General features: G+C 41.1%; 1 protein-coding gene across 6 annotated transcripts in view; it reads left to right on the forward strand.

Annotated features, from left to right (window-relative positions):
• The first annotated feature begins 6,714 nt into the window (after positions 1–6,714).
• The window catches only part of Cast (calpastatin), a 99,071-nt gene continuing 88,834 nt past the window's right edge, over positions 6,715–16,951 (forward strand). For 2 of the 6 annotated variants that reach the window (XM_050122154.1, XM_050122159.1), the window contains exon 1: positions 6,719–7,130. In XM_050122154.1, coding sequence (XP_049978111.1) covers positions 7,056–7,130 — 75 coding nt within the window. In that variant the 5' untranslated portion in view covers positions 6,719–7,055. Of the gene's footprint in view, positions 7,131–7,601; positions 7,768–16,951 lie in introns of those variants that run through there. The other 4 variants (XM_050122158.1, XM_050122156.1, XM_050122153.1 and 1 more) reach the window with 4 other exon arrangements.

The raw sequence follows: 16,951 nt of genomic DNA on the forward strand, positions 1-16,951 counted from the left end.
GGTCTGACTGTCCTCAAGGCTCTAATTTAGTTACAAATGAGTCTGGAGTAAAGTGAAATGCATGGGCATTTGGTGAGCATGAAGGGTTTCTTCCAAAGGTTAAGACATGTCTTCAAAGCCTGCCTCCGGCACTTATCTGTTCACTGTAAATTTAATCCATCAACTCTAACTAGAAATAGTGTAATGTATGATTACTATAGTCATCATAAGAAAATGGTCTTGAGTTCCCTGCCTCAACACATCGCAGATAAAGTTCTCATCCATAAAATGCACATTCACCTCCATTACTATCATCATACTTGCTGTGTCTACTAAGATTTGGCTAAACTATTGGGATGTGAAGTTCAGACACAAGGCCAGGAGGACCACATTACACTGAACAATTTTTTGCAGTTGAGGATCCAGAATATGTAGACAATGCATGCAGGATGAGTATAACTTTTGTTTCATTATTTAGGAAATAATTCGGAAAACTTTCATTTGCATCATAACACATTGTCACTTCCAGGCACTGAACCCAGATCTGAAGAATGAACAGATTACCCACTGCTTCCTGAGCTCCAGAGGTAGAAACCGAGATGGCAAAATCAGAGGATGGAAGTGAGAAGTTGATGGGGCTGTGGGGTGGGGAAAGATGGGAGAAGCTGGAGGAGGGGAGGGAGGGGAACTGGGATTGGTAAGTAAAATTTTAAAAAAAATGATTTTTAAAAAAATAAAATATAATTTGAGATTAAAAAAATAGAAATCAGGTGCCTTTGATTTCAGATATTTAAGAAATATCTCCTGGGAGAAGTCTCGTTTTCACTACCAAGTAGCCGTGGCCTTTGACCATGCCTGTTAGGACAAATCTACAATGTCGAAATGTCAGAAAGAAACATTCGTGTTGAAAGGCAAACTGTGGCACATTGGCACACTGTCTCTGTCATACATCAGGAGCCATAAGGAAATTCTGAACTTTCTATCAACATTAAAACATTAACAACTTTATAGTGCTAAGCTGTATGAAGCTGACATCGCTGGGGAACATAGGCCATTTTTAATGTTTCAGCCTACTGTGTGGATTAGGAAGGCTCTTCCTCTATGGTTACTTCTGCTGCTATTAACACAGCCACACATGCCCAGGTCTGCAAACTGTTCACACAACAAAACTGAATTGTGTTTATTTGTGTCAGACTATTCCAGGCCCCTGGGATAGATCTATAAGTAAAATAGCTGTCAGAGATAGCTTAAAGTTGCATTTATGGATTATGAATCCCAGACCCAGAGCTTCTGGGTCAATCTAACTTGTGGTGAATTCCAGGATTCACCATTTCCTTGTGACCATGAATAAGTGATAACACACACACAGACTGCATGTCATAAAATGTATATTTTATATACACACTACATATGTATTGCATGTGTGTATATAAATTTGTGTCTTTCTAATATGTATCTCTTTTAATTATATATGAACAATATGTCATATAAATGTATATATGTATAAATTATACAATATATATTATAGATGTGTGCATAATATATTTATATACACAAAAAAGAGTAAATAAATATTTTCCGTGAAATTCTGAAATACTTGAGATTAGATGTGTTTAAGATTCTGGGATATTTCAAACATGTTAAAGCATTATGGGGATACAATTCCAGTATAAACATGAAATTTATTTATTACCTGTAGGTAATTTTACAAGTATTTTGACATGTCTGTGATTTAACAGTTCCCAATCACATAGGATATGATGAGAATTTTCTGTGTATTATCATATTGGAACTTGAAACATTTCATATTTTATATTTTCAGATGAGGAATGCTAAACCTGTATTTATAAATGATTCCCAAGTTTTTATACAGCAAAGTATAGACAATCTCAAATTTCCATTGTTATTCCTACCTTCTGAAATAATCTTCTCATTAACGTTTTATCATTTAAAGTCAGATACTAGACAGGGGGGCAGAAGTAAAAGGATCATGGAAAGTTGAAGGTCAGTTTTGTCGCTAGTAAGTTCCAGGCCAGCCAGGCTACTTAGTGATACCCTGTCCACAAACAAGACAAAATCTAAAGACCCTATTCATATGTGCACACATAAGTAAAAATAGCAGTTCAGATACTGAAATTTAAACATGCAGAAATAGGTCTGCATGGAGATAGGCTGTAAACTGAGTGCCTTGAAGCATTCATGGGTGGTGTGGAGTCACCCTTCCTGAAGGCCCATCTAGAAGACCAATTATTATGTAGGCTCCAGACAAGTTCAGAAAGTGAGCTTTGAAGGGAAGTGAGGCACACAGTTCAGAGAAAGAGGAGTGAAGGCCACTAAGCAGAAGAAACAGCTTGAAAAAGAGAGTTGTAGGCCTAGTGAAACTTACCAAAAATTCAGGTGGTAGTCAGTGCACAGAGCTAAGTGACAGAGCCTTTCTTAGGAATATGAGGAAACAAATGCCACTCTAGAAAGGTTATTTCTCTTTCTAGACTAAATACCAAATCAGAATTCAAATTCACAAGAGGAAAGAACAACACCAAGTAAGAAAAAAAAAAAAACAAAACCAGAAGAAAGCTGAATTCATTTGAACTGGGGTCCTTTATACTGAGCCCAATAGTCCTTAAGCTGATGGAATATATAAAAACAAACAAACAAACAAAAAAACAAATGAACTAAAAACACCTCAGGGGATGCAGTTTCAAGTCTCAGAAAACTTACTGAAGAAAGCAACCCATAGACAGAAGGCTTATGTGACTTCCTAATAAGCAGAAAGTACCTGATTCCTCTGTGTGCTGCCAGATTTGTAAGTACTTACAACTTTGTTTATTGTTAATATCAATTGACAAATCTAGAAGTGGAAGTTATATTTATTCTTTATACAATCATTTGTAGTAATCCACAGGTGGCAAAATTGTTTCTATAACCCTAGATGGTAATATTGACTTCATGGCTGTTCCATGAATCAAATTATTTTTTAGTGACCGCTCTTGAATCATAGCAGAAAGGGAGAGATGTAAATAACTGTGTGATATTTCAGTTCCAATGCTTCACGACGGAGCAGTCTGACAACATGCTTCTGCAATATGTATTCCCTCCTCAGTTTTACTTGCAGTTTTATGGTGTTGTGCAGCACTGAATAGTGGACTGGATGTGACAAGTCATTCTGATATTTTCCAGCAGTAACAGAGACCTCTCCTTAGCTCCTAGGAAGGCTTCCAGGAGACAGACCTTATCTGTTAAACTAATTTGGGAGTTGCCCTCTCGTCACCAATAATAATAGCTAGTGTCTGCTTGTTCCAGGTATATTCAAAGGTTAGCTCCTGTTCTCCAGACGTAATCCCAGACAACTATAAATGACCATCCCATGATAAGAACCTGCAATGTTACCTGAGACATCTATTGAACATGCCTTCCAACTCAGCATCTCCATTTGACTCCCCATCTCTCCTTCCTCAAGTGTCCCTTCTACTAGGAACACTCCTGAGAAAACTGAAACCATCCTTTTTGGTTTATAGAAATAAGGAAAATAGCACATGAAGGTCATTTGCAGGCATCTTTGTTTTTAATTTGGAGGAAAGTAGAGCAAAACTCATGAGTAACAAACTCTTAAGGACTTAGCTGTAGTTCCTGTATGAATCAAGTTCTTGCTTGGTGGCAGAGCCGGTCAAAAACTGCTTTTTGCCTTTATTGTTTCTTTCCTCTTCCTTTGCTCTTCCATATCAATTCTTTTCCCCCCACTCATTACACCTGTATCCATGTGCACACTTTAAGTGGGTGACCTGAGAAGCACTCTACATTCCTATGGCCTCCTATGGTCTCCAAGGAAGGCACACTTTTTTTTTTTGCATAGATTTTATTTTACCAGTAAAATCATGCTTTGAGGGAATTTAACAATCAGAATTATGAAGCTTCTATGCAGCTATGTGCATGTTTACACAGGGCATAGGAGGAGAAACTGTGAGGGATGGACTTATTTTGCTTATCAGTCTGTCTATTTGTGAAGACTCTTTTCTTCTTTCAGGAAACAATAACTATAGAGCAAAGAAAACTTGGCTAAAAGGAAATGAAGAAAAACCCAAGGAGACTGGAAGATGCTGCTTTCCATCTGAAAGACCCAGGTTTTGTGGCACTGCTTCTTTTCCAGGGATGGGAAACAGTGTGGAAATAAACAGTACCCGAAGTGGAAAGGGGCTTCCCCTCTGTATACTGTGAATATGCTTTATTATCATTAATAAATAAACAGTACCCGAAGTGGAAAGGGGCTTCCCCTCTGTATGCTGTGAATATGCTTTATTATCATTAATAAATAAACAGTACCCGAAGTGGAAAGGGGCTTCCCCTCTGTATGCTGTGAATATGCTCTATTGTCATTAATGAATGAAAGCTGCTTTGGCCTATGGCAGGGCAGAATAGAGCAAGGTGGGAATTCCAAGAAATAGTAGAGAAGTAGGCGGAGTCAAGGAGATGCTGCATTGCTGCTGAAGGAGACAGATGCCCAGTTGCCTGGAACCTTACCAGTAAACCACGAGTCTTGTAATAAAATAAAAAAAATAAATAAAACGGGTTAATTTAATATGTAAGAGTTAGTTAAAAATAATCCCAAGCTAATAGGCTTGGCACTGTTATAATTAATACAGTTTCTGTGATTTTTTTGTGGGGGATGGTCAGGGCAGCATGGAAACAAACAAGCAGTCTCTGCCTACATATGGGTACCTCAAAATTACTTAGAATTTCCAAACTTATCTGCTATCTGAGATAACCAAAAACTCGCAGATTCCATAGCACTGTTCCTTCCTCATCCGATTCAACCTTTGGACTACATCTTTTATGTCTATATAACCCACATTGAGAATTCCTCCTTGCCTTGGCCTCTAGAGTCTAAAGGTCTACCAGTTTCCTTCTGCCCCTGAATTCATTTTTTTCCTTTTCTCCTTTTACTCATTTTCCATTGAGAAGCGATAAATTTTTTTAAATTTTTTTCTATTCAAAAATTTACACTTTCTCCCCTCCTCCCATTCCCCTCCCGCTCCCCCACCCACCCTCCTCCCTCCCCCTCCCTCCTTAAGAGAGGACAGGGAACCCTGCCCTGTGGGAAGCCCAAGGCCCTCCCCCTCTACATCCAGGCCTAGGAAGCTTTGCATCCAAATAGACTAAGGGTCCCAAAAAGCCAGTACACGCAGCAGAAACAAGTCCCAGTGCTTTTACCAATGGCTTCTCAGTCAGCCCCCATTGTCAGCCCAAGGACCTAGCTGGGGACATCCCCGTGGACACCTGGGATCCCCTCTAGAGCAAAGTCTCTTGCCAACCCTAAAATGCCCCCCTTAATGTAGATATCTTCTTCCCTGCTCTTATATCTGCCCTTCCTCCATCTCCACCCTCCCACTCCCCCAAGCTCTCTCCAGTCTTTCCTTTCTCCCTTTTCTACTACTCAGCGGTAAAAATAATGACATTTTGAATTTTGCATGCAAATGGATGGAAATAGAAAACACTATCCTGAGTGAGATAACCCAGACCCAAAAAGATGAATATGGTATGTACCCACTCATTAGTGGACTCTAGCCATAAACAAAGGACATTAAGCCTATAGTTCGCAAGCCTAGAGAAGCCAAAAAAGTGAACCCAAAGAAAAAGATGTATAGATCCTCCTGGAAATTGGAAGCAAACAAGATTGCCGGGCAAAAGTTGGGAGCATGGGGGTGGGGGTGGGGTGGGGGAAGGGGAGAGGGTGAAGGATAAGTTCTAAACCAGAGTCTGAAACAGAGGGGATGAAAAGAGGACCTTGACTCACAGGGTTGGAGCATGTGAAAAAGGAACAGGTGAGAGAAGTCTTTCTCTATGGTTGACCAACAGTCCCTTTTCCATTGAAGCGAGAAACCCATTCACAGAATCCTAGAGCAGTCCTCTCCCCACCTCTGCCTGCTTTTGGCCCTGTCCTGTAAGCAGGGGAAAGTGACTATGTGTTTTGTGTGTGTGTGTGTTTCTCCTATGCTCCTATAAAGTCCCTTAGCATAGGTCCCTGATACCTCCTTGTAGCAGGAAACTGACGCTGTTTTGTTTGATTTGGTTTTGTTTAGATAAATAGTGAACAATGTAACAATATGCACAGACATTGTTGTAGGAAATTCTCTGTCTATACAGGGGATCTCTAAGATCTCCACATCTCTCCAGCTGTCTAAACCAGCACTCCAGCATGTTGTCTTAAGGCCAGAAGGGACGATCCTATTGAGGTGGTGCAGGCTTTTCCATTGCCTGCATCAGCCAACAGCAGCTGCAGGCTGGCAGACTCTTTGGGTGAGCATGCCAAGGGATTGTTAAATTTTACATCTAATCTCAAACCAGGAAGTGCTGCCTAAGATCAGCCCAACACAAAAGCAAAACAACCTCAGAAACAAAACCCACAGTCTTCAGAAAAGGATGTAAAAGTTTAAAATCTGTGTTTATCTACTGGTTTGGACCAGAGCCGGCAGGCTCCTGCTTGTAAAACATTAGGAAACTTGCAGAATTGCAATAATAATAATTATCAATAATAAATACATAAAAGGACATAAAACACACAAGTACCCAAGTGCATGCTCACACTCAGAGACCAATTTGTTTTTAAAATCCACTTTCAAACAGTTCAAACTTAGGCTACATTTGAGTTAATGACAGATTGAAGGAAAGGTGTCTAATTCTCCAAATTCTTCGTAAAGAGGGTCTAGGCCACGCCCCAGTCTAACTCTCTGGTTGCACAACCGCTAGTTCGGCCTAAAGTCGCCCCGGGAACGGCAACCTCCGGCTCCCCCTGTTTGTGTCCCACTGAGACAGTTCTGGGGCTCTCCCGAGGAGGGTACAAACCCGGGGCGGAGGGTGTTGAGTTGCGGTTCTGGCCACTGACAAGTTAGGCCGGCCGCTGTGAGCTGCGGGCAGGAAGGGGAGGGCCTAGCGGGGCAAAGGGGAGCGGGGCGCCGGCCCAGGGCTGTGTCGGAAAGCTACTTCACTGCGCTGTCCAGCCACTCCCGCCCCGAGCTCTGGCCGGGGCGTCTGGTAGCTTCTGCGCCTACCCCCGAGGCTGAGCCCGCAGCGCCTTCCCCAGAATGTCCCAGCCGGGTAGGAAGCCCGCCGCCTCCCCCAGGCCCAGGCGCGCTGCAGCAGACCGCCACACCCAAGAGGTGAGTAGCTCTCCAGACTGAGCTGCCCCGGGGCTAGCGGCAGAGGGATCCTGCTCCAGGAGTGGCCCGCCTCAGTCCTGGGGCTTCGTCTAACCTGTCCCGGCTTGGCACCTTCCAGGGTCCGGGAAGGGATCAGGGCTCAGTGCGGGAAAGCAGGTGGCCCGAGGCTCTTCGTACTGGGTAGTGACGTTAGTGGGGTGCGGAGGCTCGTGGAGAAGAGTGGGCTAGTGAAACAGGCGTGCGCATGGGCGTGAAAGGGGGGTAAAGTTCACTCGGGATCTCCAGAGTGAGTGGGCTCGCGTCACTGGATAAGGGAGCCTGTCCTCTGTTTGAAGTCGCCCCCAAACCTGTAGGGAGTGGCACCCTGAAGAACCGACACCTCTTCCCTAACCAGCCTCAGGCCAAGACGGATGGGGCGGGGCCGCGGTAGCGGTGGGCGGATTCTAGCGTCCCTCCCCCTTAGCGCCCTCCCACCGAGCTGCTGCGAGGCGCCCAGCGGGGTGCCAGCAAGGTCCTTGCCTCGGAGAGTCAGCCTGGGGCCACCACTTCACTCAGCGTCGTCGACGGATCCCCAGCCGCACGGCAAGAGCAAGTCTGGGTTGGCGCCATGGCATTCGCAAGTTGGTGGTACAAGACGGTAAATAGAAGGAGCCTGGGCTGGGCTGAGGAAGGGAGTGTATTTACTTCGCCCATGTGGGTGGTAGAGGAAATACTGTCAGAAGTTTGAAAGGGCAGGGATGGAGACGGCTGGGTGCGACCTCCTTGCAAACCTGGTTAGGCTGGGGCAAAAGGCAGAGGCTCACCCTTCTGTGGTATGCGGATGCGCTCTGGGCTGTAGAGTCTAGGAGCTAGGTGTACCAAGTTGAACGGAAAGTAATCCTTAATTCTGTCCTTTGGAACGCACGCCTGGATACAAGAGCCACTGGAGCCCAGATCTAGTTTTTCATCTGCTAAATAAAGCTAAAAACTTAAAAAGAATGCTGGACGTGCACTTTCAAACTCGAAAGAGGAGGGAGGGGAATGGAAAAGAAGAAAACATCAGAGAGCAACTGAAATGAAACGAAAGCAATGAAGAGAGGGGAACAATGGGCTGGGATGGGAGAGAATAAGAATATCTCACTACTCTATTTTACTTTGCAAGAGGATAAATGTGTTTTATTTGGCTAGTGCACTGAATGTCTGTCCTACCAGTTAGGTGCGATACTGTCAAGCTGGCCTTTGTAATGTTTTGAAACCAGGGAGCGAGGAGGTTTTAACATTAAATTAAAAATAATCGAACAAACAAACAAAAAAGGCTTCACAAAACACTCTGTTGACGGAGAGACATAAGTTGATTTATGGCTGGAATTTCAAAAATTTAGGTCTACCTCCTTTCAGCATGTGCTATGGTAAAATTAATTACTAAGTAAGCAGTCGTTGCATCTAGCAACTGTGTGTTCGAATTAGAAATTGGTCACCCAGGTGTGCTAGCTTCTAGCGTGCTCTTAAGTCAGTCGGCAAAGCTTTCAATAAGTCTGTCTTTTAAAGTTTCTTTATCTGTAAAATAGCCAAGATAAACATAAGGAGTAGATTCTCTGGACATGCCACATTCATATTTTCAATGATGCTTCTTCATGAGTATTCCCCATTATTCTTTTCTTTGCTATTTAAGCATGTAGTTTTATTGATGTGTTCTAAGAGCAAAAGTTTGCTTTGAGTGATAACTGTCTAACAATGAAATTATCTGCAAATATTTATGACAGGTGTTCAACTAACAGACTTCTCCACCCAAACTCAGCATTGCCTAAAAGAAATTGTGCCAGATTCCTTAGATGAAGATGGTCTAAATCTTTTCTTTTGTAATGTGCTAGCCACTTTACTCTATCTGCTAAAATATCCACTAGAATCCACTTTGGGAACTATTGTTTAAAGACTTCTGCTTGATGGTAACTTGTAGAATCTTCAGCATGCCTGTGATCAAGCTCTGACTTTAACAGAAACGTATGGTGAGTGACAAATGGTCTTAAAAATTTTAACAGCCACATTAACACAAATGTTTTAAGAGGTCAAATTAATGCTAGTAACATTTTTGTTAACATCCCCCGTCCCAGGTAACACTTGAGCATGTAATTATGTTCTAACAATTATGTAACTCACCTCTCGTTTGTGTTAATTATTTCAAATCTGGATATGCTGTGTATTCTACCCACACTACCTCCCAATTTGCAGTTCCCACAAGACCATTTACTTTCCACGGTGGCTAGTGGCATAGCATCAGACAGGAGAGCTCCAGAGACAGTTCCTAAACTTAAAAAAAAGTCATTTATAAGTGATCACAGATCACTGTAAGAATTAAATTGAAGTCATGTAATACTTCCTCTCAACAATATACATATATAAAATGCAGCTTTGGGGCATGCAGAGTTTGTTCATAAATCTCTTTCCAGTTGTTTACAGAATTAGTTTTTAACATATAAATACATATGCATGCATATGTTGTATATATTCTATGTATATACAAAATATGCATACATTTTCCATATATATAGTTTATTTATGTACCAGGGAATAAAGATATGCAGATGGACCCTTTTGTCCATGTATTCAGCCACAATCAAAAATAATTTACAAAAATGTGTCTTTACTGAACAGGCACCATTTTTTTGTTATTATTCTTCAAACAAAATAGGATAAAACTGTTGAAATGTCTTAATATTGGGTATTATAAAGCACACATGGGAGACTGTGCATAGGTTAGATGTAACATGTCATTTTAGATAAGCCATTTGAGTGTCTGCAGGATTTGGTTCCTGAAGTCAGTTTCCAAAAGATACCAAAGGATGGCTGCACACACCTCCATCTCAGAGTACTTCTAGTAAATCCTATAATTAGATTACCTTTAGAGGGATTCTTTAAATGCTAAAAATAATGTGAATTTAGGCACAATAAAATTTGAATAATGTAGAGTTGTGTTCATTTAAGAGCATGCTATCTGTAAAACCAGCCAAAGAAATGTAGTATTGTATATTGTCACACTGAATACCATCGCTGTCTGAAAAAAATTCTGATTATGGTAAAAAAGTCACTTCATAAAATATTAAAAAGCTACATTTAAAGAATATCTTATAAGCATTATAATTATCAGACTTAATAGTAAATTTGGGTCACATTACTAATCAGATCCCTGACTCATAAGTTGATTCTATTATCTTGTGATAATTAAAGGTGTTTCTTAGTTTAATTAGATTCATAGCCATAGTGAGAGCACAGACAAGAAGCCCAGTCATCTGGAAGACTCCATCTTTTCCGCCAGGCTGGGCAAAGTGTTGCAAACTCCCATGGTGAAACAGACCACTTTGCTACAGTGAATTTGGGGGTGGGGACAAAATTATAAGGTCTGCACAAAGGGTGTAGTATTTAGGGTAGCAATAATTAAGAGGTTAAATGTCACTATTTTTGGCTGGCCATCCCTGAATGGGTCATTTTTCATTGCATTAAAGCCTTTTAAAAGTAACATATGGTATTGTTATTTAATCAGTTTTCAAACTTCTCAGAAAGTTAATCATATTATGCAAGTGCTTTTTAAAAAGTGGTGTGGCTCTCTGGGGTGGAAACTCAGGGTGTCCATTTGAGAGTTCCAGGTGAACAAGGGGGTAATTAGTTCCAAGAAGGCTATTTCAGGGCTTGCGGGGTGGGTCAGTCAGACCTTCATTTTTCCCACTTTGGAATAGTTTTAAGATGGAAATCTTTTTAACAAGACAGTAAAGTTCTGTTCTTCATGTTGTTTTATTTTCTTTTTATGAAAATTTCTAGCCATAAACAAAAAATATTGGGTCTATAGTTCATGATCCTAGAGAAGCTAAGTAATATGGTGAACTCAAAGAAAAACATATATAGATCCTCTTGGAAACTGGAAGCAGACAAAATCACCAGGCAAAAGATGGGAACATGGGGGGTGGGTGTGGGGTGGGGGAAAGAGGAAAGGGGGAGAGAGAAGGGAGAAGGGGAGGGTTGGGGAGAGCTTGGGGAAGTGGAATGGTTGAGATGGAGGAAGGACGGATATGGGAGCAGGGAAGGAGATATCTTAATTAAGGGAGTAATTTTGGGGTTGGCAAGAGGCTTGGCTCTAGAGGGGTTCCCAGGAGTCAAAGGGGATGTCCCCAGCTAGGACCCTGGGCAGTGGAGGAGAGGGTGCCTGAACTTGCTTTGTCCTGTAATCAGACTGAATATCTTGAAAATCACCATAGAACCTTCGTCCGGTGATGGATGGAGATAGAGACAGAGACCCACATTTGGAGCACTGGACTGAGCTCCCAAGATCCAGTGAAGAGCAGAAGGAGGGAAAAGATGAGCAAGTCAGGACCAAGAGGGGTTTTTCCACTCACTGAGACAGTGTGCCTGTTCTAATGGGAGCTCACCAAATCCAGCTCAACTGGGACTGAACGAGCATGGGATCAAACTGAACCCTCTGAATGTGGCTGACAATTGAGGCTGACTGAGAAGCCAATGATAATGGCACTGGGATTTGTCTGTACTGCATGTGCTAGGTTTTTGGGATCCTATTCTATTTGGATGCACACCTTCCTAAGCCTGGATGGAGGGGGGAGGGCCTTGGACTTCCTACAGAACAGGGTTCCCTGCCCTCTCTTAGGACTGAAGGGGGAGAGGGGGAGGATAACTGGGGGGATGGGGGAGGGAGTGGGAGGAGGGTAAAAAGTGGAAATTTTGATTGATATTATTTATAAAGTAATAAAAAAGAAAACTTATTAAGAAAGTTTTATGACTATCATAATTTTGAAAAAATGTCTATCAGATTTTACCAGTTTAAAAAAATTGCAAAAACTGTTCCATGTAAAGAAACTTGGTTGGATAAATTATCATTTTAGAAGGAGCTCTAGTTCATTCAGGGGGAGTGTGTGGTGGGGCAGGGGTGGTATCAGTATGCCATTGATATATAGTTATCTTTTCTGTGAGTTATCTTTTCAGTTTTAACTAGAATAGCTAGGATTTTGCATTTGGATAACTCAATGCGGCAAATATTCCTGAGATAAGAGTCACCTAAAGTTTTCAAAACGTTTTCTTAGTAAAACTTTATACACAAGCAGAAGAAAAAGGATATAATGAACTGTCACAAATCAAGTTGCGTCATTAATGACGAAGATTGTGCCAGTCTTGCTTTATCATCAGATCCGCTCCTACACGGAGTATTTTAATGCGTGTGAATTGCCACTTCAAGTGTTTTGTGCACAGCCAAGTTGTAGGCCATTGAAAAGAATGGACTTTTCATTCTACGTGCAGTTAATGTGCTCTGGTATGATCTGGTAGGAGACAGTCTCATGCACAGTGATGTGCTAGAGCACTAAACAAACGCTCACCATGGCAACTGGAGATAGTAAAACATGAAATTCCTTTCCCAGCTGTTTCCTGACATAGAAAGTGAAACTTTCATATCTATGCTTAGTTCTCATATACATTTCACACAATCAGACTGATACCAAGAGGAAAAGCTCTGTGGCATCACTTGATTGTACTTTTTAAGAACAGCTTTGTCTTTGAGGCCTACTTTTATTCTTTATAGTTGTTAACTATATTCCCTCTGCCAGTGCAGCAAAAAACATGGGCTTAGAAAATTCTAAAATCTTATTCTTTCTGCAATAGCTTATTTTTCAATTATTCTTAATAAAAACTATTATTAGTCAGAAAAGAAAAAAGAACTGAACATTGGGCCAGGTTCCACCTTAAAATTGAAAATATACTGGGATAGTTACCTTTCTCTATTAAATTAGGAGAAACTAAAAGGTTGAATTATTTACCTAAGACTACATAACCTTCAGGGTTCTCTAGTCTGTCAGTTTATTGCATCAACTAAGAGACAGATGTGATTCTGAGCATTTAAGTCTAAGGGAATGTGAGACAGGAATAGGCTACCTAGAAAACAAAGACTGGAAAACCAACAGAGAAAGGTGAGGTAATCAGACTTTAGAAGCTGGAGAAGCTACAATAGCCATAGGCAGGAGGAACTAAGTCGTGTAGAAGCCAAAATGACAATTCTTTTGGTCTGCAGACAGTATATCCTTGAGAGTCCCTGAGATCACAGAGAAGGTTGGGGGGGGGGGAAGGCACATTCATTCATATCACTCTAGGTCAGTGGTTCTCAACCTTCCTAATGTTTCCTCATGTTGTGACCTCCAACCATGAAATTATTTTCATTACTACTTCATAAATGTAATTTTACTAATGTTATATGTCATGGTGTAAATACCTGTGTTTTCTGATGATCTTAGGTGATCCCTGTGAAAGGGTCATTTGACTACCAGTGGGGTCTCAACCCCCAAGTTGGGAATCACTGCTCTAGATTCTCACAGACACTACTGGCCAAACCCAGTTTGAGATTATCCATTCTGTGAACTGTCCAGCCAAGATTTCTGATACCAACAGAGATGGGGCAGAAGGAAGCCACCTCCAGGTGCACAGCCAGGACTACCGTTTTGAAGCAAAAGCAGCTTTACATCTCGGCCCTTTGGCTTCAACTAGCAAAGCACATACAAACATATAAGGTTTTGTTGTTGTTTTCTTTAGGAAAGCTTCAATTTGCACATGGACTCTTAAATTTTAAACCTATTTCTCAACCTTCCTTCTTTATCTAGTTTAGTGACTTAAAAAGACCAGACATACTTCTTATGGGATTTTTAAAGGTTTATGGAAATAAATGCATTTAAACAAGCTTTGTAATTCATAGTCTCACCTGCCATGACCATAAAAAGAGAGGATATAATTTCCATCTGGTTAGAAAGGCAATGTGTGCATTCAGATAGTCATCAGTAAGCAAGTGCCAATCAAGTAGCTGTTTGTTTGCTTTACCGAGAGATAGACAGTAGTACACATAGGAAGGTCCTTTCCTACAAGGCTTGGAATTGGACCAGAGATGCAGGTGTGAAAATAGAGCACTGAGCTCCATGGTTGAGCAGTCTGTTTCCCCAGACTGTATAGAACTATATAGCCTGCCTGACCCTGGGAAACTCCCCATAATACCAGCTCAGTTGGTGTTTTAAGAAGCAAAGAGTTCTGTTATGGTGTCTATAAGACTCCCTTCAAAACCAGTTGTTCCTGGTTCTGGATGCAAAATAGAAATAGCAGAGGAATTTTAGAAAAATAGATCCACTTCCTGACCTACACAGGCACAATCTAATATCCTACACACTGGCTCAAGTGTTTTCCAACACTCCTTCAGTGCTCGTAGCATGCTGGGTGGGATGGACGCCGTGCTAAGCTACCTGGGTGCTTTCTGTCCTCAGGAGGGCACTGGAACAAATCTTGCCCAGGTTTGTGACAGCACTGACAGCTGAGTTTCTTGTGCTGGGGAGATCTAGGGCTCTGAAGAAAACCTTGTTCTTGCTTCACAGTTATGCCGTTAAGTCTCTGGGCGTGACTGTGTACATCTGAGTGACCTATCTCCAAGTTGAAGGACAGTTTTCAAGTAACATTTTCAATTTTTCAAGCAACTTTTTTTAGACATCACACTCATTAACCATGTATTTTACTCATTAAAGTACATGATCAGTATTTTAAAGTTTATTTCTAGATTGATGCAACCATTCTTACAGATTGCATCTGTTTCCTCCTGAAAGAAACTTTATATCTTTTTCTTTTTAATCCTTGGTTCCAGAAGCACACTAGTCTCACTAGTCTTAGGCACTTCTTATACTACTGGAATTCCTGGTTCTCTGCCTTTCTTTGTAGGCAGACGTTTGTTTATATCCCACTTGTCTGTGCATGGACCTGCATGTGTCTAGATAACACTAAAAGAGGTCTCCGGTTTCTGCAAAGCTGAAGCCAAGTGGAAGTTCGTAGCAGGATAAGAGCTCCTGCTGCAACCCTATAGGTTCCTAACTTCCTCATAGGTTTGTGTCTTTGCTGTGGGGAATTATTTCAAGCATATAATACTATGTCTTAGAATGAGGACTCTGGACCGCTGTCCTTGCCAAATTTCTGCCAGTGTATGTGATAGAATGGATCTGGAGGATTATTCCTCCTTGATGTAAGACAGAAAAAGTCTAACTATTACCCATCCCAAACACACATCTGCCACTAAACTCCTGCAGCATTGGCCACCTCTCTCTGTCTTAGCCCTGTGTAGTTTCCCCTCTTGCTCTTTTCTGACTTTGACTTTTCCTCTAATTCACACATATTACAGATTGGTTTTAGAATCGGAAGATGTTTTGCTCTGCTGTTTTGCTTTCATGTTAGAGAGCTATATTACCCTAAAGACTAGATGCAAATCACAAAATCCTACATAGATTATACCTGGTTCTATATGGCGCAATCTTCGACTAGACTGTAATCTTTAAGTATCTTGGCAGAGTAGAGCATCAGCTCTCTTTATCCATAGATGAGGCGACAGTGTGTGGTCCCTAGAGTCATTATGGAGAACAAAGGGGAACACATGCCTAGTACCTAATATTGTCCCTAGTTTCTTTTCCCTCATATGTGGTCCTTTAATAATATAGTCTATTCTATTTTGGAATCTGTTACTCCTTTCCTGCCCCATGCTTCTCTCCTCTGTGACCATCCTACCAGCCACATGTGGTAGCAATAAACTAAGTCCTCCTTGTTATCTTTTAGAAAGAGTACTGTAGGTTTCTGATCTGGGTCAAATATGATGTGTATCATCCCCACATATTTTATTCACCAATATAAATGAGTGAATTATGGTCAGTTATTTTCATCATTGAATTTGCTGTACTTGAATTTCAGTGAAAACATTTAACTGATTTGATATTATTAGCAGGATAATATTATATATATTATCTTCAAGAAGCTATGAGGCAATGATTATAAAGTGGCTGTTTACTGGAAATTGAATGTCATTAGGGAATTTTTGTTAATGTTTTTGGCATAATAATGGCAATGGGTTTATACTGGGACCTGTGCTAAATTTAAGGAGATGCTTAGTATTTGAAATGTTTAGTGTTAAATTTCAAGACTTTTATAGCTTACTTTCAAGTACAGGTATACATCATAATCCTGTGCCCATGTATGTGCAAGCATAGCAAAAATATAGTGTACTGGATGATTTTGTTTCATTTGAGAAGAGGGAACATCAATTAAGAAAATGCCTCTATAGGGTCTGGCTTTCTTAGTTGGGAGTGGTGCCATCCCTGGGCTGGTGTTGACAGAGGTTTTTGTCCCACTGGGTCCTGTAGCCCTTCAGTCCCAAATAAACACACAGAGATCTACATTAATTATAAACTGGCCTATTAGCACAGGATTTCTTATTAACTAACTCTTATATTGTACATTAATCCATTATTTTTGTCTATGTTAACTACGTGGCTTGATACCTTTTATCAGCAAGGCATTTTCATATTGTTTCCTCTGTGTCTGAGTGATGAATGTAGACAGAGCCTTTTTTCTTTCCAGAATTTTTCAGTTCTCATCACCTGACTATACTTCCTGCCTGTTCACCCCACCTATACTTCCTGTCTGGCTACTGGCAAATCAGCATTTTATTAAAACAGTACAAGTGACAAATCTTTACAGGTACAAGACCATTGTCCTACAGCAGGCTGGTGGTCATAGGTTCTATATGAAAGTAGGCTGAGAAAGCCATGAGGAGAAAGTCTGTAAGGAGCACCCATCCATGACCTCTGCATCGGCTTTTGCATCTAGGTTGTTACCCTGTTTAAATCCCTATCCTGCTCCTTTGATGATGAACAGTGATATGGAAGTGTAAGCTGAATAACCTCTTTCCTCCCCAAGTTTTTTTTGTCCATGGTGTTTTATCACAGGAATATAGCCCCAACTAAGACATACAGTAACAACATTAATTAGCTTCTGAATCT

This window comes from Alexandromys fortis, unplaced genomic scaffold (genome assembly GCF_014885135.2).
Source record: "Alexandromys fortis isolate MF-2015 unplaced genomic scaffold, M_Fortis_MF-2015_v1.1 scaffold_163, whole genome shotgun sequence".
NCBI classification, from domain to species: domain Eukaryota; kingdom Metazoa; phylum Chordata; class Mammalia; order Rodentia; family Cricetidae; genus Alexandromys; species Alexandromys fortis.